At 35.8% G+C, this 26,469-nt stretch overlaps 1 protein-coding gene and 1 pseudogene across 1 annotated transcript; one reads left to right on the top strand and one right to left on the bottom strand.

Moving 5' to 3' along the window:
- The first annotated feature begins 6,708 nt into the window (after positions 1-6,708).
- LOC126969711 (protein yellow-like) lies at positions 6,709-24,726 on the top strand. Its single transcript, XM_050815256.1, has 5 exons — positions 6,709-6,732; positions 19,672-19,803; positions 21,440-21,599; positions 23,455-23,639; positions 24,205-24,726. The coding sequence occupies exons 1-5, from the start codon at positions 6,709-6,711 to the stop codon at positions 24,724-24,726; spliced, it is 1,023 nt and encodes a 340-aa protein (XP_050671213.1).
- On the bottom strand, positions 24,724-26,380 carry LOC126969710 (ATP synthase subunit O, mitochondrial-like; annotated as a pseudogene).
- Positions 26,381-26,469: the final 89 nt, after the last annotated feature.

Here is a 26,469-nt window from a genome sequence, read left to right as displayed (position 1 = left end):
GGTCGGTGGTCAGAAAATAATAGTCTCGGCTCTTATAACTTTTTATTTATTTATTTATTTATTTAACCAATAAATCCCCTATCCTTACAGAGTGACCTATCGCGATAGAGGCTTGACTTAAATTTAAATGTTTAAATTAATATAAACATAAAACTTAGATATAAAAATGATGTAGGTTTTCTTTAGTGGTAATTCCGCCAATATTTGTTTTTAAAAAATAATTCGACACGTGTTTCGCCTCTACACGAGGCATCGTCAGGACGTGTTGTCTCGCCAAAATCCAGATTTTTTAAAAACAAATATTGGCGGAATTAACACTAAAGAAAACTTAAATCATTTGTATAATTATGGGTTTCCGCAAAGTAAAGCCTAATTCAATCAATTTTCATAAACCTTAGAGTTACTACGAACAATCTATACCTACTACTAATTACTATTACTAGAACATACAAAACTACTCTAATTTTAAGCTCGTTCAGTGAGCAAGCAAACAAGTCAATGTTATGTGAAAGTTCGTTTAAATTTCGTAAAGCGACTGTTAGACTACGCATTTCTCACTCCGCGATCTTCTCCCATGCGTTCTAGGTGGCTGAACCAGCGAAGACGGTGGCCCTTTACTTCTCTAATAATGTTGGGCTCAGCCACGAGGTCTCCTATCTCGGCATAATTGCGGACTCTCCATTCCCCGTTTTCAGACAGAGTGGGGCCCAGAATCTAACGTAGGATCTATAGATGAAAATAAATTTATCACATATAATAAGGCAAATTAGCTTCGAAGAAACTGGGTGTCATTAATAGAGCACGAATACCTCAAGCCGGCTCACCTTCTAGCGCTCTATAAAGCGCAGGTCCGGCCACATATTGAGTATTGCTGTCATCTCTGGTCTGGCGCACCCCAGTATCAGCTCGATCCATTTGACCGAGTACAACGCAGATCAGCTGGAAATCAATTAGAAAGAAATTTAAGGAAATGACAGTTGGTTCTTCATAATAAATATACAAAGTTACATTAGCGAATTTTCTAGAAACTGTGATAATAATGATGACCGCACACCGATAGATTTAGATGATAAATTAATTCGTTTCTTAACAGAACAACGTCTGTTGGGTTAGTTAGTTTAGGATAAGCGAGATAATGCTTAGATTAGAAGAGATTTTGCTAGCGACCAGTATTGGATATCAAACCAAAGTAAATATAACTATTTTTAAAACTTGTTATTCTATTTTGGATTAGAAAAACAACAATCATTACCTACAAACAACTATCATTATCACTGACGGAAATAAAGAAACCAAACAAAAAATAATTGGACAGTCACGCAGCCGTGAACAAGAAAATCTCTATCAAGCCTTCCATTATTTAAATGAAAAAACGGTATTGATTCATTAAACTTCCCATTAAGCAAAATAGCAAATTTATAAGTAGTGACTTGACTTTATGAGTTTGATATAAATTGATAGTTTATAGTTTTATTAGCTAATATATTACTATAATATAACGACGTACCTTGGGCTTAATGTCTCTCATATATACACTCTGTCAATAATAAAGTTTTGATAATGTTATAATATTGAATTTTTAAGTGGATGATGCCTGATTACATCCAATGTGAATACACACATACACTCAAGCCATTTACATGTAGGGGTAGGCAATACAACAGAACGCCACTTGCTTCTATCCTTACAAACCTCACGCACTTCCGCTAAATTCATTACTATTTTCATATATGCTCACCGGATCCAGGTGCTTCAGACTTTTCCTTTTTTCCCCGAATCCCTAATTTGGTCGACGAATGTTCTACGAGGTCTCCTACGACCGACTTGCCCACAGAAACTTGCCTTATATCTTATAAGTCATTCTTTCTACACTCATTTGCTCTACGTGTCCAAACAATTTCAGCATTCCTTTCTCAATCCTTGTCACAACATCATCTTTCTGACCAGAGCACCCTCGTATTAATCTACTAGGTTGAGTCAAGTTTTTAAGTCTTTTGTTTGGCGATTTAAATGTGTTAACAACATGATCCCAGAGAATTTACAAAACAAATGTGTAACGGAATTCAAAAGAATTGCTAAGAAACGTTCATGTGGTAAGTTGGTTACAACATAAATGACTTTCTGATACCACATATGACTGATATGAAGCGACCGTCCTCAGGGTATTAAAATAATAAATTTTATTGTATGAGTAAGTTATAAAATTATTTTAGAAAAATCATTTTTGGCTTCTAAGCCAGCCGAGTTTATAGCGCTGAGATCTTTTAAGGTCTGAGGCATACATTTTCAAATCATAAGTTTTTGAAGTTCAATTAATTATTTTAAGTCCTATTTTTGAGTCCTATTTGAATTGGAATTCTAGTAGATATTATAGTTAGTTGATGCGTAGAAGACAATTTAAAACAAATAACTGTTCTAATATACCACGATAATACAAGCGTCATTCAAATCTTAAGTCGTTTCAAGCGATGTAAATATTTACCGTAAGGTTTTCTTCTCCGCCTAGTGGAAGGCTAACAGGCGTATCAAGTTCAAAGTCACGGGGCCGAATGTGGCAATCATCTCCAAGATTACTGCAATACGGATGCGATCTTGTAACTTAGAGTATTATTTTTCCTTAATTGGCGTAAAGAAAAACTATCTTGCAGTCACGACATCCATGTCAATAATTATTGTGGCCAGTCTTTTGTTTTGCAATAACAATTAGCGGTGTTGTTTGAATATCAACAACGTTTCCAAGTTCATTATTATCGGTTTGAATTTATCATCTTTCAGTTTGACTTTGTAAGTTACCAGAAGTACTCAAGTTAACTATTATTGTGGTCAAGGTGATAAAAATATATCTATACCTATCTTTTCCAATGGGTGGTAGACTTTTGACATTCAATAAGTGATTGAAAATCAAATTTTAATATAAATATTTGTACTGTTATAGGTAATTTGTAGTTTAATGAAATTAAAATCAGGAATGCGAATATATTATTATGTGCATTGATTCATGCGTTACATAAAGTTGCTATATATTAGACGTCGCTTATTGAGTTTTATATTAAACTAGCTGACCTGGCAAACGTTGTTTTGCCATATAAATTATATATGCAAGCCTTTCTTGAGCTTCAACAAATCTATTCAAATTTCATTCAGATCGGTCGAATAGTTTAGGAGTTATTAGGGAACATACAAACATACATTCTCTTTTATAGATATAGATTACTTTCTATTTATTTAAAAGGTTATGAGGGTTGCGTGTCATATTCACGATATATTCCCTATTTCGCGGGGCTTTCTTCATACAACAAAAATATATATATGATATGCGTTGCAAAGCTTTCGCAAAACAAAAGTTAGTGCGATAACAAACACAACAGCTTCAATTAAAAATCATGAGTAATTTAAAAACCCAGGGTTTAGTTCTCGATAAAATATCATCCGTCCGATTTGTATACGAGGTTTCTGTTTATGGTATATTATATGATACGTTTTCAATACTGTTTGAAGTAATTTGGCTCTTATTCTATTCTTCAAAAAAAAACTATCCCAAAACAATGGATATAATATGCGCTTAAAAGTAAAAATATAATTGCGTTTTTTTGCACAACCTAATTTCTTTTTTTTTTATTGTTATTTTTGAAATCGGTGTCCTCCTACAGCGGCCCTACCCTCGCGTCTCGCCTTGTCAAGTTGCGCGTGCGACACAAGCGCATCTCACGTACGACTATGTATATAGTTACAAAACCAACCGTGGCTAACAACGACATTTTTGCCAGTAAAAAAAATCATCGAAATCGGTTGGCGCGATATTGAGTTATTCGTCCATTTGTCGCGCACATTATAATAGCAATTTTTACAGTTTTCTCATGAATGCCACTGTCAGATCTGGACCAAATTACAATGGAACCAAACGAGAAGCACCAGCTTTCAAATAAAACAAGAATTACCAAAATCGGTTCTCCCATTCAAAAGTTCTGAGGTCACAAACATTAAAAAAATACCGGCGAATTGAGTACCTCCTCCTTTTTGAAAGTCAGTTAGTAAAAATATCAAAATACGCAAAAAGGAGACACATAGATATGATCATATTGATTTGAAAATGCTGTGCTAATTAAGGCGACACTAAATGCCAGCGATTTTGAGCGATATGAGTTCACGGCTGCCGGCCCGCCATCTATGTAACAAAGTCAATATTTTCAAAATTCCTGCGTGGAAATCAGTTTATATGCTTACAATCTTCGCTATTCACTACTAATCTGAATAAATGAACCTACACAAAAAAATACAAGCTATAAGAATAACTTTTCTGAGAGAAGTACCAAAAAAATGCATCACGCCATGCCAAAAATGTGGTAGTTCAAAAAGGCTCGGCAGTGTTAACTATAACCAACAGTAAGCATTAGCAACCTACAAATAAGACTTAAGGATATGTGTAACAGGATTAAATAGTGTTCATAGCTCGAAAAGCTACAATTTCACCACAAAACTTGTCTAAAAACACCATGTTTGCGTGTTTTAGTTTGCTTACTCTTCGCCTTAAAGAGAAAACAGTCGAGTTGTATGGAGAGATTGCTGTTTTTGGTTTTTTTAGGCAATAATTATTATTTCTCTTAACGTCTTGCTATCTTACCAAAGTAATATTTAATTTCATTTACGCGCACGCGCCTTAATCACCCGACGCGTTTGTAGGGTAATGTTTAAATAACGGAGTTTCAGCTTTTAAAAGAATGTTTACTTTAAACTTTACAATTATTATCTGACACTTATAGAAACAGGTTCATTGACGCCTCAATTTTATCTTGTTTTTACTGTGGACAATATTATAAGTTGTGGACATGTTTAGTTTGAAATATTAATTATAAGCAGTGCTTTGTTATTCATGAACGCCTGTGTGAACATTATTAGTGTACAAAATGACGAGGTACAATGGGAATTATCCAAACAGGATGTGCGGTCAGCTGTTAAGTCAATATGGTAATATACTTTGATTGTTTAAATGTTTTTCATTGATGATTAACGGCCGTTTTCAATAACCTATCTATCCTTAGTTTAACTTACTAGAGGTAGACAGATCTATCCTTTTACGCTTCATTTACATTTCAATAACCTATTGACAGATAGCATTGTACTATATTGGACATAACTATGAATAGATCAAATCTTGTCATTAAACGGTGACAGCAATGTATCCATAAGTTTAACTAAGGATAGATAGTTATTGAAAACAGCACTAAGTGTGCGTTAAGTAGGTTACCAATATACGAAACGATAATTTTGTTTAAATAAATTATAAATTAATTCCAATTCTTTTCGGACTACAATTTGTTGTAATTAAAAGTTAATTAAAAGACACAATTATTGCATTAAATTTTATGTTAAGTAGTATTATATTATATTTACGATAGTGAAAGTAATGCAATAATAATATTTCATTGGTGAAGCCGTCCTCTAGTCGATTTCCATAATTATAATTTTAAGTTTATATTTTGATATTATTTATTCTAAGTTATGCATAGTATGAATTTAAATGAATTATATTTTTATGATTTTTAAAACGCTGTCTTTATTTGTTTTTAAGTCCAGGGTTCAAAAGAAGTATAGAGACTGCCTGCCATGAGGGCAGGAGGCCCTCACAAGCGCAATGGCGGTATTGAAAAAATATATTTTTTCCATCATATAGCTTAACTGTTTACTCGCACGATGAACTAAGCCATATAGCCGTATCTGACCTAGAAAGTACAAGAAATCACTAAGAAAATTATTTTCATTATTATAGATCTCAACTATGAAATATGAAACTGTAACGGCCTTACAAATAAACTTGGAATAAAGATATAACTGAGAATAAACCAAAAATATGCAAAATGCTGGCAAATCGACAATTTGCTGCGTCGTAATCATCAGTACTGAGGGTCGTGACCACCCCTCTGTATCACTTTCTCACGTATGATCGCTCTCCATCTATTCCTGTCTCTGGCGGTATGAAAGGCATTGTGAACCGTAGAGTCGAGGGCGGAGCGGATCTGGACGGACCATCGTGTTGGACTGCGTCCACGAGGCCTCTTCCCATCTATTTTGCCGACCACAAAGAGCCTCTCAAGGTTTCCATCGTCCTTCCTTGCGATGTGACCGAAGTATTCTAAAACTCTGCGCAGACATTCTGAAGACAATCGCGAGGAGATCCTGAGTTCACGCAGTATGGAGAAATTAGATCGAAATGCTATCCAGGTGATACGAAACATCTTTCTCCAGCACCACATCTCAAAGGCGTCAATGCGTTTGCGGTCTGCAGCTTTCAGTATCCAAGTCTCAGCGCCGTACGAAAATATCGAGAAGACTAGGGTCCGTACCAGTTTGGTCTTAGTTTTTACGGAAATGTTGCGATCTCTCCAGATTATTTCAAGCTGAGACATAGCGCTCTTAGCCATGCCAATTCTCCTGCGTACTTCCCTCTCGCACGAACCATCGTTACTTATGTTGGAACCCAGGTAGATAAAGTTGTCCACCATTTCTAGGCCCAGCGCACCAGTTAGTTCCAACTTCCCAGATCTATCCACCACCATGACTTTGGTCTTGGACCTGTTTATGGGAAGTCCCATCTCTCCACTAATCCGCTCCATACGTTCAAAAAGTGCAGCCATTTCTGACTCATTGGCTGCAAGAAGAGTAGTGTCATCAGCGTAGCGCAAGTTGGTGATTTTCACGCCACCAATTGTGATGCCTCCCTCCCAGTTCTTGCAGGTACGTCAAATGATGTGCTCTCCATAGGCGTTGAAGAGAATAGGCGACAAAATGCATCCCTGGCACACTCCTTGATGAAACTTAAAGGGTTTCGAGGTTGTTTTATCGACTCTTACAACTCCCTGGCTTGAGCCATACAGGGTGCTAAGCTAAGCGATGAGATGATTTGGTATACTAAGCTCTTGCAGAACCCTCCATAAGCAACTCCAATTGACACAGTCGAAAGCCTTACTGTAGTCAACGAAGCACATTAGCACTGGCGTATCAAACTCGTATGCCTTGTCAATGAGCTGCCTGACATTGAGAATCTGCTCCCGAGTGCCCTTGCCCTTCACAAAACCAGCTTGCTCCTGCGGAATTTGCCAATCCAGATAGTAGTGGATGCGATTATTGAGAATATGAAGCAAAATGTTGCTGGCATGCGAGATCAGGGATAAGGTTCGATAATTGCCGCAGCTCTTGGTTGACGCTTTCTTATGCAGCGGAAGAATTACGGATTCTGACCAGTTCTGCGGCCAATCACCGTTTTGCCAGACGTGTGAGCAAATATTGTAAAGTGTCTCTTCACCCAGGTCACCCAGCTTTAAGCACTTCTGCTGTTATTTGGTCGCTTCCTGGTGCCTTCCCATTCTTGAGAGACTGTAGAGAATTAGATAACTCGGAACCAAGAATCATGGGCTCCAGTGCCAGGTCACTCCAAACCGGGGTAACTTCGGGCATTGAGTGGGGATCTGTGTATAACTGCTCACAGTAGGTACGCCATCTTTTAGCAATGTGGTCGAGCTCGTGTAGAACAGTCGGCATCTTCTATAATCCACGATTTAGCTTTGAACTGCTTCGAAAGGACTCTAACCTTCCTAAAAAGGTCTGCAGTTTGTAGCTTGTTCGAATGTTTCTCAATGTCGCTGCAAATGCCCTCAATGAAGTTGTTCTTGTCGCGGCGACAACATTTTGCTTATGACTGGTTTATTCGGACGTATAACGTTTCCCGCGTTTATTTAAAAGGCTGCTTGACATTCGGAACAATTCAGAATTATCATTGTATTGACAGTGTTGTCAGCGATATAGTCAACATTTGGCGTATTCTTGGTTTATTCTCAGGTATAACTTTATACCAAGTTTATTTGTAAGGCCGTTACTGTGTTAATAATAAACGCGAAGTAAAGTTATAACTATTCCAAGTTTAAAACTTTTGTCTTTATTTTAGGTACCTTTGTCACTACAAAATTACATGACAGGGATAAGTAATTTTAAACATAGAGTAACACTTAATATTTTTGAACTATTTGGCAGTCAACATGTTATTGGAAGAATATTCATTTTCAGCGAATATAAGTAGCATTTTTTTATGGAATAGGAGGATAAACGAGCGTACGGGTCACCTGGTGTTAAGTGATCACCGCCGCCCACATTCTCTTGCAACACCAGAGGAATCACAAGAGCGTTGCCGGCCTTTAAGGAAGGTGTACGCGCTTTTTTTGAAGGTACCCATGTGGTATCGTCCCGAAAACACCGCACAAGGAAGCTCATTCCACAGCGTTGTAGTACGCGGAAGAAAGCTCCTTGAAAACCGCACTGCGGAGGACCGCCACACATCCAGATGGTGGGGATGATATCCTAACATGTGGCGTGTCGTGCGAAGGTGGAATAAGGCGGCAGGAATTAGGTTAAACAGCTCTTCGAAACACTCCCCGTAATAAATGTGGTAGAAGACACACAACGAAGAACCTTCAAGTCTTCTGATGGTTGGTTATCACTGATTCCCATTCTCTGTTGCAATACCACAGGAAGTGCAGTGCGGGTTTTTAAACAGACGTCCATTTAATACATATCTATATTATTGAAGGTACAATGTATGTACCATTTGAAACACTCGCAAGTTAGTTTGATATAAGTTAATGTGTTAATGACCAAATGGGTTCAAGCACCTTCGCTGAGATAGCACATCGTTCTCACCAGTGGGAGGCTCCTTTGTACAGGATGCCGGCTAGATTATGGGTACCACAACGGCGCCTATTTCTGCTATGAAGCAGTTATATGTAAGCATTACTGTGTTTCGGTCTGAAGGGCGCCGTAGCTAGTGAAATTACTGGGCAAATGAGACTTAACATCTTATGTCTGAAGGTGACGACCGCAATCGTAGTGCCACTCAGAATTTTAGGGTTTTTCAAGAATCCAGAGCGGCACTGCATTGTAATGGACAGGGCGTATCAATTACCATCAGCTGAACGTCCTGCTCGTCTCGTCCCTTATTTTCATAAAAAAAAGAATAGCTAAAGTTAATTTATAGTTAAACAAGAATTCAAATATTGTGAGCCTTCTTTAGTCTAAATTCCGTCAAGATTTGTCTTCAATCAATTCGACACGTGTTTCGGCTCTACACCTCCTCAGGAGATGAGACTCAAAACATTTGAATGATTGTGGATTTCCGCAAAATAATGCCTCATTCAATAAATTATACCATACAAGAATTTAAAGATATTTTCTTTTTCTGGTACTGCAAGGGAACGCGGCCAACGGTGCTCAAGTGACCGCAAAACCGTAAACCTTTTTTTTTAACCTCTTGAGCTCTGTTATATATTTCTAGCTAAATATATCTTTATAATCGTTATTGTAATGCTCGCATAAGACCTTTATTTGTCTACAATGGATTGATGTATCTACTTTTCAATAACTTGTGTTTTTTATTTATTTTACATTTTTTTTAAGTAAAAACGTCTTTAGACGCGTTGAACATTAATGTGAAAAACAAAACAGTATACGCCGCATTTAAATAACTTGCGTGAAAGCTTTTTTAAATCAAATCAAATCAAAAATATTTTATTTCGTAGGATAATTGTATTACGCTTGAAATATTTAATTTTTTCATACAGCTCGTTCGGAAGGCAGATTTCCTTAGAGAAGAACGAACAAGAAACTCTAAGGTTGCTCTTTTCCAAATCGAATAGTATTACAGGTTCTAATTTTCAATTAAATTTACAAATCATTTCAATTACAATATATGCAAAGTGACGCAACAAAATACACAAAACGTCAATTATTAAATGGCTTACACGAGTAAGTCAAAATAATGTAAATTAATAAGTAAAAACAAAGGTATAGTTATTGAGTACATACTTAAAGTACAATACAGTAGATGTATTAATCCACACATTTTATATACTCATATAACATAAACCTTCCATGTTGCCTTCAAAAACCCCACATTATGATCACTATAAAAATAGACTGTTTTGTTAAAACCAATTTGTTATCAGTTAAAATGTTAGTATTGCAATTATTTCGATTTCGTTAATATTAATACATTCAAATTTCGAACATTTCTGAAAAACAAAGAAATTTGATTTGATCTCTTTCCTCATGGCAGTCGAGATGACGTTTAGTTCGAAATGAAATTTCAATTTGCAAACAAATTTGACGAATGTCGCACATAAGTAAGATATCGAAAGATATTTGGGACCGACTCTAGATTGTCTCTGAATTAAAAAAAAACTATGTCATTTGCCAGAAAACTTTCATTACCGCCATTGGTTATAATTTTTGGTCAGCCTAGCAAAACTCTCTTAAGAAAAGAGCGATTCACGCGATTATGAAACGTGCTGTTATTGATAAATTGACAGATGACGGCTATAATCTTGTAAAAAACCGGGATAGCCAAAATCCACAACGTTATAAGCAACTGTTCACTTTAAAACATAGCCGGATTATACTTCGTCGCCAATCGCCATACTGTAGTTACTACTATTTCAAACTTATGCCAAATCACTGCACGTTTCATACTAACCTAAATTTCAATTTTTACTTAGGCAGACTTTACTTAGGTCGCCCATTTTTACGTATTATTTACATCCTCTTTGACCGCCATTAAAATTTATGGTGGTCGTAATATGCGGTTTTAGGAGCCGAATGCATCATGAAGCCTTATGATATTATTATTTATATGGATAAAGTAATGTATGTACTAGTAACTGTACATAATAAGCATTAAAACATTCGTGTGATTTTATTTTATGAAACTCGCCCACACTTGTGTTTAATTCCCTTCATTATGTAGGTACAGTCACATAAATTACTATTACTTAACGTATTTTAAGCATGAAATTAAATATAGTGCACACAACCTGAGAGTTGAACAAAGCATACAAGATTTTATAACGATACGTCACTCGAACGGTGAGCTCAGTTGGTTAGAGCACCGGCACGGAACACCGTAGGTCGTGGGTTCGAGTCTCGCATCGTTCATAAAATTTTGTTTTTCAAAGTTTATTTGTGTAAATATATTGTATTTTGTTTCAGATCCCCACTTATTGGACATATATAAGGCTGAAATGTCTTTCGGAATAGAGAGATTCTTCCTTCTATCTTACTGCCTCTCTTGCTGCTGGCCAGCTTTTGGATAGTGCGACAATGGCCTGCTTACAGTTTGCTTTTCCCCGTGAAGCTTTGAGACAAATTGCAATGGAAAAACAATACTATGTACCAGGCAACTCAATTCCCATTGACGTCGATGTTTACAACAGACGAAGTACATAGTTTGTTATTAATAGTTTATAATAGAATAATAATCTTTAAATACACATTGCTTAGAATAATCACTTCTAATTTTATGAATTTTCATTTCATTTCATTTATTTATTATTAATTATAATTACATACATTTGTCTTCATGCCTAATATAAATTTACAGTCTCAGTGTCAAAAACAGACACAAAGAGAAACCCTGAGCACAGCCAACCAGTGATTACCGTCTGCTATGTAATTTTATTTAATGTTAATAACGAATGCAATAGAACTTAGACTGACATCTAAACAATATTATAATATCTGACTGATAAATGTGAATGTAAGTTTGTTTGTAACGCTATCACGTCTAAACCACTGAAACGATTTTGATGAAATTTAGTACAGAGATAGACTAGAACTTGGAAAAGCATATAGGCTACCTTTTGTCTTGAAGAAGAGGTTTGGAGGGGTTGAAATTGGGGGTATAAGTTCGTATGGATGTTCGTCATTATCAAAGATGCCACGATGAATCTTTATATTTAGGTATATTTTTTCTAACTATTTGGAAATCTCGACCTGTGTAGGGTTGAAATAAGGTATGATACTAAGAAAAATATAATAGTGTAGTATCTAATAGGAGTTGGTACTTTAAGAAAAAAACTATTTTCAAGCTTTATGTGGCGATTATCAAACCCGCAAAATATTTATGTTTTCGCAAAGGATGGAAAAACAAAATAAAGTGTTTATAAAAATGTATTAAAATAATAAAAATTTGCTGCCCAATTGAATTAGAATTCTTACATTCCACACGGACGAAGTCGCGGGTAAAAGCTAGTATTTATATATCTTTAATACGTAGTAAGAAGTGGGGCTCATACCCCATTTTATGCACATTTCATGTTTAAGGAGTGCAAGATTTGTTGAAACTAAAGGTGGAATGAAGGAGTGTAACTGGTTTACTTAATATTGTCAATGTTGCTATTGCAAAATACTTAAATTTGAAGGGCAGGCCGTTGAACTCCTTGTAGGTATGAACTTCGCACGAACTCTACTTTATCCGAACAAATGGTAGAGTCAGTAATTCAAATTGAATATTCTTAAATAATGATGATAACTTAAATAAATGATAACTAAAATGGCAATGGCCCGGTCATATATCACGACTGACACACAACAGATGTACGATACAGACAACGAAATAGAAAGGGCCAGTGGGTATTAAAAAAGTTGGAAGACCGTGTAAGAGGTGGGCTGATGATGTGATTGAATACGCTGGAAAAGACTGGCTTATATTGGGCAAAGACCGTATAGTGTGGAAAAAAATGGAGGAGGCCTTCACCCAAAGAGGGACCCATACTACTAATTAAACATTAATTATTAAGAAATAGAAAAAAAATAACTAACATAAAACTATTCTCTTTTTAAGTTCTTATAATATTAGGCTTAAGTTAAGTTAAGTTTACTAACAATAATTATAAGTTTGTTTTAATTTTTAAATTTAGTTTAGCTTAATTATGTAATTTAGTATGGGAATAAAAGGCTTTTTTATTTTATTTATTATAAATAATGATGATTCAAAAGCGCATATACCATTATAAATAAAGCATATACCACGGAAAAGTATATTCTTAAAAGTGTGTGAACACATATTTTGTTTATGATGATTGTTTTTCAAAGTATTTATACTTGTGCATTATTTGGAACTATTGTACAAAACAATTGTTCAAATCTTTACGAGGGAAGTCTTGAATGGATCAGGGTCCTATACATAGGTACTGTAGTAGCATTCACATTAGCTTAAATGTTGAAAAAAGGAAAACCTACTTTTGGAGTGTGCCATTTTCTAAATCTGTAATATTTTTTAAATAATTATGTTACAAATGGTCAGTCCAGAAATTTTTCAGTGTTGCCAACGTATTTACTTCACTGAGTGCTTCCATTCAGAAGATTTTTTTATGTGATTTTAGAGCCTAAATTAGAAATTTCACTAAATTGAATCGTTAAAAATAACTTAAAAATAGAAATATACGCACCTATCTATTTAGTATTCACCTGTTTTAATAATTTAAGAATTCCAATTCTACCACATCTCATAAGTTAGAATATTTAATCAGTTATAACTAGAACTTTGTAATTAGTTACAGTTTAGATGACTTATAATACAACTTTTATCTTTTTTTATATACTTAATCATTTCATATTTACATCTCTTAGAATCTTAGAAAATTTTACTTCAAGGTTCCGAAAAATCCAGAATATTCGTCACCATACCACGCTTTGATGTGGGACGTCCTGTCACCCTGGGTACAGTGGATGATTAGGGAGAGATACATGGATATCCAGACTACTCTTGGCATGATAACCAATGGTCTGACTTCAGTATTTAGAACAGGGGTAAGCTTTTAATAATTATTCATGGTCGTATCAGTGAAAAATGAATTTACCGAATATTTAATGCTGAATCAAGGTTTATTAGTTTGAATATTCAAGAGTACTAAATTATTTCATTAAAATATCATCATATATATATATATATTATATACTTAATAAAACTTTTTAGTAACTTAGCTTTCTTTTTAGTAACTAAACTAACTTTCCGAAGAGCTGTTTAACCTGATTCCTGCCGCCGAATTCCACCTTCGCACGACACGCCACAAGTTAGGATATCATCCCCACCATGTGGCGGTCCTCCACAGTGCGGTTTTCAAGGAGCTTTCTTCCACGTACTACAAAGCTGTGGAATGAACTTCCTTGTGCGGTGTTTCCGAGACGATACGACATGGGTACCTTCAAAAAAAGCGCGTACTCCTTCCTTAAAGGCCGGCAACGTTCCTGTGATTCCTCTCGTTTGTCCTCCTATTCCATAAAAAAAAACTAGGTCACACTAAAAGTTTTGCGTCACAAAATATTATGTTTATTGCTTTTCAAAATACTCTCCTTTACATTTCAAACATTTTTTCATGCGATCGTACAAATTTTTTAAAAATGAACGACCACAGATCTGAAGGCATGTTTTCTACGTGCTGATTGAACGTTATCACTGCCTCTTCGGAATTGGTAAAACTGAGAAAAAAATGCGATCATTTTTTACCAAAGTTTCTCGCCTGCCTAATTTTTGTTGGCCTGTTCTCATTTTCAAACACCCATTAACAAGATTGCTTTTTTTTTCGGGTTCAAAACAATAAATCCACGTTTCGTCTCCTGTGACAATGTCATAAACAGCATTAGAATGTCCAAAGTCGTACTTCATTACCATCTGTGAGCACCATTCCACGCGAGCCCGCTTCTGCTCCGCTATTAGTTCATGAGGGATCCTACTTTAACAAAGTTTCCGCTTTCAATTCTTCGTGTAAAATTATCTGAATTTGGCTCATACCAATCCTCAATAGTCCTCAAATTGTCTCATAGGTAATCCGCGGGTTTTCTTCAATTAGCCGCTTAACAGTAGCCACATTATTTTCGTTGACGGCAGTTGAAGGCCGCCCTTCACAAAATTCGTCATGTGAAGAAACCCGACCTCTCTCAAATTCAGCAAACCATCGCCTCAAGGTGCTTCTCTCCCAAAGGCATTTTGAAGAAGAGCGGCACAGTCTTGCGGAGAGAGAGAATTTTTAAAATCTTTTCGACTTAATTCCATTTTCGTTGCGTACGTAGAACTATCTAAGTTCTAAGTGTGATAAAAAACAATTGACAAATGATTTCACACCAACTATGTTTTTTTATAACTAAGAAGGTTGCAACGTTTCAAAAAATATAACATTCGAAATTCAAATAGTTCCGATTAGCTAGAAGATCAAAACTTGTAGTGTGCCCCATATATAATGAAGTACATACTTTCCAATAAAAAACAGAATCATTGAAATCGCTTTGCGTGATATTGATTTATTCGTCCATTTGTGGCGCACATACTTAATGCAGATTTAAGACTTGATGAAGACAGATATGATTTTCTCATGGACCACATGGGAATCATCAGCTTTCAATTAAAAAAAGAATCATCAAAATCGGTTCACCCAGTCGAAAGTTCTGAGGTAACATACATAAAAGAATACAGTCGAATTGAGAACCTCTCCTTTTTTGAAGTCGGTAAAATAACTTGACAAGAGCTGGACTCGCCCACTGATGGTTCGGTATCAACATATTATTTGGTACCTATACTTATAAAAAAGGGAATAAGTTTTATTTCATTCTTCGCCATAAATCGAAAACTCTTCATAAAAATATAAAAAAAAAGGTTTTAACATGTGCCAATGAAGCCCTTACTTAAGATACCCGATAGGTATGACACGTCTAAAATTTTGAACGCCGTTTCTTGCAATAAACCCTGTCTGTTATGAATTTATTACAAGTGTTTGGTTTTCAGACTTTTCCCTATTCTTGTAGTATACGACAGAATTACTTACCAAATTTCATAGTCAACGGAAAATCTAATATATAAAATTCTCATGTCGCGGTGTTTGTAGTTAAACTCCTTCGAAGCGGCTAGACCGATTCTCATGAAATTTTGAGTGCATATTGGGTAGGTCTGAGAATCGGACAACATCTATTTTTCATCCCCCTAAATGTTTAGGGTGGTCCACTCCAAATTTTTTTTTTTAATATTTTTGATAGTTTATGAATCAGCATTAAAAATACATACAACTTCAAATTTTAACCCATCTACGATCAACACTTACTTTTGTATAGTGATTTTAATATCGGCAATACAACGTTTGCTGGGTCAGCTAGTCTTAATACAAATATTGATTACCTTGAGAGTGTCGAAATATACGTTTTTTGCGGCATAAACAACCTTTTTTTACGCCAACTTACAAGTTTGATTCATACATTTTTTCACAACTTCAAGAGTCTTGAGTAAATCACTTTCATTTCAACTCGATTTCTTTCGATACCTGCACGCGTTCCCGAGATAAAGGGTCTTGACAGACAGTCGGACGGGTGGAAAGACAACAAAGTGATCATATAAGGCTATCATGGCTTTTCGATGGTCAATATCAGAGTTGTCGTTAAATAAACCTAACACCAGAAGAAAATCTCGAATAAAAGTATTAAAGAGAGCAATAAGTTTACCAGTGGGAAGCTCCTTTGCACAGGATGCCGGCTAGATTATGGGTACCACAACGACTCCTATTTCTGTCGTGTAGCAGAAATGTGTAATCATAACTGTGTTTCGGTCTGAAGGGCGCCGTAGCTAGTGAAGTTACTGGGCAAATGAGACTTAACATCTTATGTCTCAATGTGACGAGCGCAGTTGTAGTGCAGCTCAGAATTTTTGGGGTTTTTCAAGAATCCTAAGCGGCACTGCATTGTAATGGGCAGGGCGTATCAATTACCATCAACTGAACGTCCTGCTCGTCTCGTCCCTTATTTTCATATAAAAAAATACACATTGCTCTAAAACTCACCCAGAAATTATTGTTTTACCGTTTTTGTGTGCCTATTTACTATGACATGAATAACGTATAAAAATAATCTTCTATATATATAATAAAAATAAGAGATTTCCACGTATATAGTTACTCATCACGATATCTCTGGAACCATTAGAGCTAAAGACTTGAAATTTGGTAGGAATATTCTTTTCACCGAGTAGAGGTCAGCTAAGAACGGGATTTACGAAATTCCATCCGCAAGAGTTTTTTTTTGATATGAAGAGGACAACGTCTGTCGAGGCAGCTAGTGTAATAACAAAACGTATAAAACTACGTAATCGTTTGTTTTCCAAACAAAAACCCATAGCTAATTGACAAATAATGGAAATGATAGTCCACAAAAACCGAACATAAGAAACGAAATAATATAATAATAGTTGTAGGATGTAGTTAATAGTTGTTGCTATAGAAGTTTTTGCTCAAGTTTTTTAACTCTATTCTACTAGACATTTTCTTGGCGACTGTTGCTTCTAGTAATAATTTAACTTGATATTAATAATAATATATTTATTTGCAAAAAACATAGTATACAATTGTGTTAAAATGTTATAATATATATGTTTTCCTAGCACTGTTCCTAGCATGCAAATATTTAACTTAATATCAGAATTTCTTATCCATGAATTCCATAACAATATAAAAATTATATGCATTTAGCCGACTATATAGCTTATTCTTAAATAATCTAGAATTATAATTTTTTATGCTACTCGGTAACTTATTATAAACACGAACACAATTACATACACAACTTTTATTATATTTTGTAATTTTCAGAACATCATGTAGAACGAGTCTTTGTGGATCACGTCCGTTCCGCGGATTTAGATCATTAGCTGATTGAAACAATAAGGGACCAATATAAAATTACTGCATGCTATTTTTTTATGAAATTGTATGTATAATTCTATCGGTGGTGGGGAGGAATCTCGGGGGCAGGAACATACCAGGGGACACAAGGTCATATCTGCTTAGCGATTCATTAATACAATTGCGAATTGCACCAACACACACAACAACGGTCATCGGAATTTGTAAACGATCTGCTAGTTTGATTGAATTTTTTCCAGATAAACCAGTTTTATTTTGGTAATTTTATAACAACGGCGTGTATGTAACCAGTGATTTAAATATGAAGTAGAAATCGTAAAACCGTAAAATATAAATTGTTTTATCTGCAAAACTGTTATTCTAAAAGGCATAAAAAAGGTATTAAATTTCTCAAAATTGTTCCTTTAGAATTCGTTTTCATGGTATTAATAATATAGATACTACTACCGCTTCGGAAAAAAATGGCGCTCTGAGAGAGAACAAGCGACGCAAGAAACTCTCCCAGCATTCCTTTTTTGTGCTCTTTTTAATAAAATATACAATATTTTACTGTCATTGCTATTGCTATAAAATAATCATAATCTATTCCCAAGCTGTCCAATCACTTAGATATTCAGGTGTGGAGTAGTAGAATTTGCGACAGAACTGCAAACGTAGCCTAACCTAAATAACTTTACGTAGATAGAACTGCAAAAATAACTCCAAAATTCAGTAATCGCGCAAAATTACACGAACAAATAAAGTTGAATTAAAAGACATAATAAGTTATTAAGATTATCTTGACATACTTGGCGTTTCCTTCTTCGTATTGCTGATAAAAAACATGTTTTGTCATTATCCTTTCTGGAGAATTTTTTTGTGTGTTATTAAGATTAACGAATATGTAATTCAATAAGCCAGTAACTGGATTAATTGATAACGTGTTGCTATGATCCCTGCTAGGATGAATTAGGCATACATCCATTACATACATTCTTATCAACTTTCGCGTTTATAATATAACTATACGTACGTACGGCACGCTATGATGGCCGTTTTGACGTTTGTCCACTCATGAAGTTTCGTATTAATTAATAATTACATTGGAGGAGCAAATTACTGTTCTTTATTGTCAATAGTTACGTGCAGTTAGTCATAAAAATTTATCGAATGTATAATTTTAGGTCACAAAATTAATTTATTACATTGGTTTCTAAACTATATTAAAGACCCGCGAACATTTGTTTTTTATTTTTATAAGATTCTAATCATTGGTTATTTACCACAAAACACGGCATTTGATGTTCGAAATTTAAAATTTTTAAAAATGATATCTAATAAGAACGTCACATAGGATCGCTGGCCAGAAGAACTACAACCTCCGGCAAACTCGAATCAATGCTCAATGCAAAACAAAGCAGTTTTTACTTGACGTTGCTTCGAATAGTACAAATTGTGGAGTGCACTGCGATTGTGATATAGTTTTGACCTGGCTTTGGATTTCGGATATTGATACTGCATTACTGTTGACCCTTGCTCGTTAATTCGGACTCTTTTTACGACTTTTGTTGTGGATTTCGTCGATATGGCCGAACGTACGCATCACATCACTATTATAATATGTCAAAACGGCCATCATAGCGTGCAGCTAGTATAGGCTTAATGTCGTTATATAGCCATCTGTGTAAGATTTCAAAATATAGGACTATTTAAGTTTATGTATACTTAAAAAGTGTGTGTATACGTATGTATGCACGCAATAAGTTATACTTCTTTGGCGTAACAAAACAAATCTTTAAAATTATTTATTCGTCGTGCTATTCTACTTTTGTAGAAAGAACAATATTGTAAAAATCGTGAAATGAATTATTGAATATCAACGAATACGGCTGTATTGGCTTGAGCCCTTTGCCTGTCCTAATAATGGACGAAGAAACCAGAAAAACAAACAATCAATGTAATTTATCAGAAAACTGTCAAATGTCAATAATTGTTAATTGTCAATGTTTAAAAGACTTTTGTGTTACAGTGATGCGCGCGCATCTTAATATTTCATTCTCATAATTTTTTCATGCGCCTAAAGAAGTATAACTTCCAAAAAAATGTGAGAGATTATTTTACATTCAAATAATAGGTAATATTAAAATTAATTATATTTTCTAGATTGACACCTGTAATCGTCTGTGGGTGGTAGATTCAGGAAAGATTGGTGACATGCAAGTGTGTCCCCCACAAGTTGGCATTTGATCTACAGGCCGATCGTCTGCTGTACAGACACAAAGTTAACGCCTCAAACTATATCGCTACATCGCTGTTTATAACTCCTGTAAGTATTTTGAATGCAAATATGCATTCAATGGGATTAATATACAATGTTTTATTATCATATATTATATTATCATCATATTAATATTACTAGCTCGTGCACAGCAACTGTTATGGAGCTACCGCCGTTCCCATATTTTCAGTTTATCTCTTTCTTGAGATAAAAATCGTAACTATCGTTGACTTTTCTATCCCAATAAACTTATCGACGGTAACTCATCTTATCCGTATTCGCTGTCTGTCGAAAGGACGACGTATAGCTTTCCCGCGATAGAAGTTTGTATGTAAATTGCAATTCATGCGTCCCAATATAAGGCGATAAGAATGACTTATCGGGTATATTGAGACAGCTTCAGATTATTGTCAGCTAATTACTGACAGTAGAAGGTAGTAATTTATCTCTATCTGTAGATAGTATATTGGGAACGGTCGTTAGTAGGAGAAACATTAATACTTATCCGTCTTTCCATAAAAAACATTCTCAACTGCTTTTTTCCTTGGTTTTAATCCTTAGGTCAAAATTATTTTCAAATAAGATCAGTATCATAAATATCTGTCTTTTTGTGCAGATTTTTGTAGTGAAAACTTATTTAGCGGCGTTGAGCACCATTCTTGGGATGGATATAAAATGTTAAACTCGCGTCAGGACACGTGACCTGATCGAAAATTCGTAAGACAATCATTATGGAATCAAAGTTGATTTTTCTGAGAGAAAAACTTTTTAATGTAAAGTAACTGTAATAGTTCTGAAGTGTTAATTTTTTTACGTAATATAAATTGTCAAATTTGTGTAGTGCAATAAATGAATATTGTATTTAACCACATAAATGCTAGTACTTTTATACTGATAAATCAACAATTCGTGCGAAATTATTCCCTAACCATTCCTAAAATTCAAGTTTTTACTTCAGCCGGCACGTTTTATTTGTTTTTTTGAGTGCCAAATACTAATATATTTCCTTGCCATTCTGTTTCAAATTTTTTCTTTAAGATTGGTTGAGAAAGGTCTAAACAATTTATGTTTTTAAAGTGATAACCCTCATTTCTGGGATCAGCAGCAAGTTACATAGTGTAAAAGTTCTTGTAGTTCTAAAAAAAACTGCTTACTAGATCTCGTTCAAACCAAGTTTGCATGGTAATGTACATTTATTTTTTTAGTTTATCATTCTCTTATTTTGGAAGTTCCAGGGGGGGATGGATACACATTTTAACACTTTGGAAGTATCTCGCGCAAGCTATTCAGTTTAAAAAAAAATGATATTAGAAACCTCAATATCATTTGAAGACCTATCCATAGTAAAAAAAATAGTTTCAGCTCTAAGTTTTTTATCACCCCCACAATTTATTGTTTTTTTTTCTATTTTTGTGTGAAAATCTTAATGCGGTTAACAGAATACTAATAGAATACGGAAATCTACTTACCAAGTTTCAACAGTATAGTTCTCATAGTTTCGAAAAAAGTGACTGTGACATACGGACATACAGACAGATATGACGAATCTATAAGGATTCCGTTTTTTGCCATTTTGGCTACCGTATTTGGCGTATTTTGCCCTTATAAACTATTATGTAATAACAAAAATCGTTTCATTAGTTTTATGATTCAGCTTTTCCATGCCAACATTGGATTGTTCCAGGTGGTTGACGTCAGATCTGACTGCCGCGACACGTTCGTGTACGTCGCCGATGTCTCCGGCTTCGGTCTCCTCGTGGTTGATGTCCACCGCGACAGGTCCTGGAGAGTAACTCATCGACATTTCTTCCCATACCCTTCACACGGAACATTTACAATTGACGGTAGTTGCATTTTTTTCATCAGGGTATTGTTGACGATAGTTTATCGGCTATAGCAAGTAGCATTAGAGTACAGAGTTATTCATTAGCTGAAACAGATGATATAAGCCTTAGAGTTACATATTCGTGGGCCATACTGAAAGTTCCTCGACTGACCATTAGTAAAACAATTATTTTAAATTTTTTACTGGGCATATGCATATTACGGTGCTTACTTATTTGATTTTTTTTTATGAAAATAAGGGTCGAGACGAGCAGAACGTTCAGCTGATGGTAATTGATACGCCCTGCCTATAACAATGCAGTGCCGCTCAGGATTCTTGAAAGACCCAAAAATTCTGAGCGGCACTACAAATGCGTTCGTCATCTTGAGACATAAGATGGTAAGTCTCACTTACCCAGTAATTTCACTAGCTACGGTACCCTTCAAGCCAAAGCACAGTAATGTTTACACATTATTGCTTCACGGCAGAAATAGGCGCCGTTGTGGTACCCATACTCTAGCCAGCATCCTGTGCAAAAGAGCCTCCCAATGGACGCGAGTAGGTTACATTTTAGTTTATGTGATTTTCATTTGTTTATAAATAGTGGCATAGTTTTGAAATTTGTGTGGCGACAGTTTAATGAATTGAGCCCGAGAAAATATAGGCGCCATGATTTTACGCTGCGGCCAAAGTTAACAAGAGAGTGAGATTGAGATGATTTTGAGATTTCCATCTCGTTCTCTGTGTATTACTGTTTCCATGAATTTAGACATGGACGTGATCATTTTCCTGAAGATCACCCGGCAACTACTGTTACCGAAATCTCGATCCTTTGACGTCCACTCGATGGATACGATTTAACATGACCAGATACGATTGTGTGTATAGTAGTGCCTATAATTAAAAAAAAGAAAAATATCTTTAATGAATGGGCTGTATAAATATTATCACTGATGACGAAATCTAGATATTACATTGCTTTGAAGCCAAAGAAAAAGTCAATCGGCGAAATGCGTCTTTGTTTTTGAAGAGATGCGACGAAAGTTAAGAAAATTCGAAGAGTTGGTAAATTCGGACTTTACAAAAACCAAAGGACAGTTACCAGTGTCAACAGGCGGAAAAGTGCTAATTTGTTTCACATAGGCTAAGCGTCAAGTATAAGCACCTTTATCCATAATATAATGGACATTATTCGATTCATTTTCACCCAGAAAGTGGACAGTGCTGAGGAAAGAAAGTGGAAGCGGCACGCCCGCAAGGAACCCGCTTGTAGAGATGTGTCGAAGGGTCAGACCGACAAGGATGGCTTCATGAAGGTGGAGCGGAAGAAGAGGAGGCCTCCTAGTTATAATGAATGTGGCACAGCACCGATAGGACAGAACCAGCACCTGCGCCCCGTAGTCCCAGCGAAATATATCTACGTCTCCCGCTTTCACCACACCACCAAGGCCTCCGACATTGTTCAGTACTTGGTGGACAAAACAAGGCACCGGTTGGGGGTCGAAAAGTTGGTGACGCGTCACGCAGTAGACTTTAACTCTTTTGTTGTTCGCGTCCCGACAGAACATATATCGACCTTCCTGGACGTGAAGCTGTGGCCGAAAGGGGTCGTATTTCGCAAGTATCGCGGACATCGCCGACCGCCGGAAGTTACCGAACCCGCGCCTCACATTGCCGCAAAAATGTGACGTAGATTTAAGTTTTAAAAATATGTATGTTAGATTATAAGGTATGTATTTTATGGGCCTTGTAGCCTGAAATAAAATGATTTATTTATTATTTATTATTATTATTTTATGCTACTTTATCTCCTGATATATGACACCTACTCTCGTCTGGTACTGTGATAGTGATATTTTCTTTTGTTGTTTCAGGTGAAAGCTTCGACTTGATGGATGGAGTCCTCGGGATGGCTCTGTCACCTCATCTACCACCAAACGGTGAATGTTTCGTGTACTTCCATGCACTGGCATCTACCAGCGAAAACGTTGTCCGGACAAGTATACATCGCAATGACTCCTTCTTAAGGGATTCCAATGCTGATCCTAATTCTATTAATGTAAGTAGCGATAACAGATGAATATGCGAATAGAAGGTGATAATTAAAGACATAAGAGTTCCGTAATGACTGATGAAATAAGAAGAAGGGTTCTGAAAACGCCATCTGCATCGCCTTTAACCCTTTTTAACCATCGAACTTTGTAAATGTGTATTTTGACCAAATGGATAATAAATTAAAGTGATCATTATTCTTCAGGCGCTTAGGATTTGGTTTTGATTTGATTTTCATGTCCATAGCATGTGTTTGTACTAGGTCGATGAAGAGTACTAGGTTTTAATTCACCTGCGTGTTAAAAAAAGGCTTAAATTGCTCTATGTTTTAGAACTATTTATTACACAGCTTTAAAAAGCAGCATACATCGATATTTGATATTAATATCGCCACGTATTCCTGGTAAATTGGCATTGACAAACAGACAGGTTAACAAAGTGAATTTAAAAGTTTCTTTTTTTGGAGGTTGTCCTGATCTAAGAACAAATGCGCCAGTCTATTAAACTCCTAGATTATTTACGTGCAACCAAAAATAACTGTGTATAATTGTTTTGCCTCATTTTACTTTTAGGTTTTTCCCGAAAAGAGACCGAATCAATCTGCAGCAGAAGCAATGAATAAAGATGGAATCTTATTCTTTGGCTTGATGGAACCACCGAGTATTTGGTGTTGGAACTCTGCAACTGAATTCGGTCCCAAGAACTTCCATCAAATTGCCATGAACAGAGAAACTTTACAATTTGCAAGTGGTTTGAAGATCATTAAGAATGTCAAAGGCGAAGAAGAACTCTGGGTTCTAACTTCAAGTTTTCAGAGAGTAATGACGGGAAGCCTGAATTCAAATAGAGTCAACTTTAGGATTCATGCAGAAAAGATTGCCAACATTCTAGAGGATTCCCTCTGTTTAGCGCCCCCAAAGGATCGTGCGCATGCCCATCATGCCAATTCTATATTGAAAAATGTCCCCAGACAACACTGGAAATATGGAGCTGTAGCATATCTCAAATCAATCAAAAATTCAAGCGCTGTCAAATCGATTACACAAAAAATTCAAACTGCAGCATTGGCCATAATCCAATTACATAGTGGATGATAATATAAGTTTATTAAGGAATAAATTATTTGACTATATCATTATATTTTATTTCAAATCAGACGGATTGTTTCAATATATCCGTATACATTTGCACTTTCCTTGCAATACTCATATCAATATGTTTATCCTCAATGCCAATAATTAGGCCACCTATAATAGAAGGCTCTACTTTTTCAGTGAGTTAAATTTTTTTTCCACCTTCCACTAAATCCTTTAAAGCGTCAACGAGAGTTTTTCTTGTGGCTTCATCGAGAGGTTTTGCGGTAATGATCTCACATAAGGCTTCATTTCTATGAGCTACCATGACTGTTAGAAACAATGTTATCATCTTCTTAAGCATTTTTAATCGACCGTTTTCAGCTACTACTTGCAAAAAATTTATTGCAGCAGGAGGAGCACCTTTAAGCAAAGAGTATTTTACATTATTTTACTACCGATGAAAGAATTGCAGTATATTTTCATTGCAATACCAGATGAATCACAGGAGCATTCCCGGCCCATTAGAATAGTGTACGCGCTTTTATGGAAGGTACCCTTGTCGTATAGTCCTGGAAACACCGCACAAGGAAGCTCACTCTACTGCTTGGTTGTACGTGGAAGAAAGTTTCTTGGAGACCACATTGTGGAGGAACGCCATACGGCCAAATGGGGGGCAATATCCTAATTTGTGGCGTGTCGTACGAAGCTGGAATTCAGCCGCAAGAAGCAGATCAACCGCTCTTCGGAACACTCCCGGTGATAATTGAAGTAGAAGACACGCAATAAAAATGAGGTCGCTACGCAATGCCAAGACATCTGGCACAGAGCACTGGATGACTGACAATTCGTGCAGCTCTGCATTGCACGCGCTCAAACAGTTCCAGCTTATACTGGGATATGATAGACCAGAGACTACAGCAACACTCCATTAACTGTGGGCAGAACTGCGCTTTGTAGAGCCCTAGCCTAGAGAAGAAGGAGGGCCGGCTTCTTAAACATATCCAAAAGCATTTCAACAAATATTAAAGCAAATGTCTAAATGTAAACAACTACAGTGTTAGTAAATATACCGGCTTCTTCTGCAATTTTCTTTAAAAGCTTAGCTTTTTCCATCGCTGACATCATGCTGCTTTCAATAAAGTCTACAACGCCTGGTTTTCCGAGTGACTTCTGCATGTCTTGGAGATGTTTCTCGACCTATTCTATTTGCTTCATCTGTAATGCCGCGCTGTACAGAGCGGAGACGTAACGTCCCTCGATTCCTTTAAGGAAAATAAGTAAGATAAATAAGAAACAAAACCGCTGATCTGAAGACAGACTAATCAGTTAATTAGTTAAACTTTTTGGACTTTGAAATACTATAATGTGCAAGGAATTGGTGGCCAAAAGGTATTTAAGCTAGTCGAGGTTGGGTAGAAGAAAAGAAAGAAAGATAACGCTTCACGGTAGCGTATCGTCAAACTTTTTTTGTAAATACAATTGCAAGAATCATTTTAATAATTGTAAAGTGCATTGATTTTTAGTTAGAATAATAAAGGAATATAGAAAGGAAGAAATAAGCAAAATATAGATAAGACAGATATGCGTGCTGTAAAATTCCATTGGAAAAGATTAATAAAAACTTACCGAAAACAGAAATAGGTGGTCTTGTTGAGGTTGCAGCCGAACACATAGATCTAACAATTGCACGACCTGCTAAATGCCATTGAACACAAAATAGCATATTCACTTATTTAAAGTTTAGTTAAATCGAAATCATAC

The sequence above is a fragment of the Leptidea sinapis genome, chromosome 19 (genome assembly GCF_905404315.1).
Source record: "Leptidea sinapis chromosome 19, ilLepSina1.1, whole genome shotgun sequence".
Classification (NCBI taxonomy): domain Eukaryota; kingdom Metazoa; phylum Arthropoda; class Insecta; order Lepidoptera; family Pieridae; genus Leptidea; species Leptidea sinapis.
The sequence above is the reverse complement of the archived record's forward strand: the minus strand, read 5'-3'. Positions and strand labels throughout refer to the sequence as shown.

Excerpts from the sequence above, each read along its gene's own strand:
- LOC126969711 (XM_050815256.1), top strand. The coding sequence starts at position 6,709 with ATGCCTCCCTCCCAGTTCTTGCAG. Across the intron at positions 19,804-21,439 it reads CATCGCTGTTTATAACTCCT|GTGGTTGACGTCAGATCTGA; the intron begins GTAAGTATTTTG and ends GGATTGTTCCAG. Across the intron at positions 21,600-23,454 it reads CGGAACATTTACAATTGACG|GTGAAAGCTTCGACTTGATG; the intron begins GTAGTTGCATTT and ends TTGTTGTTTCAG.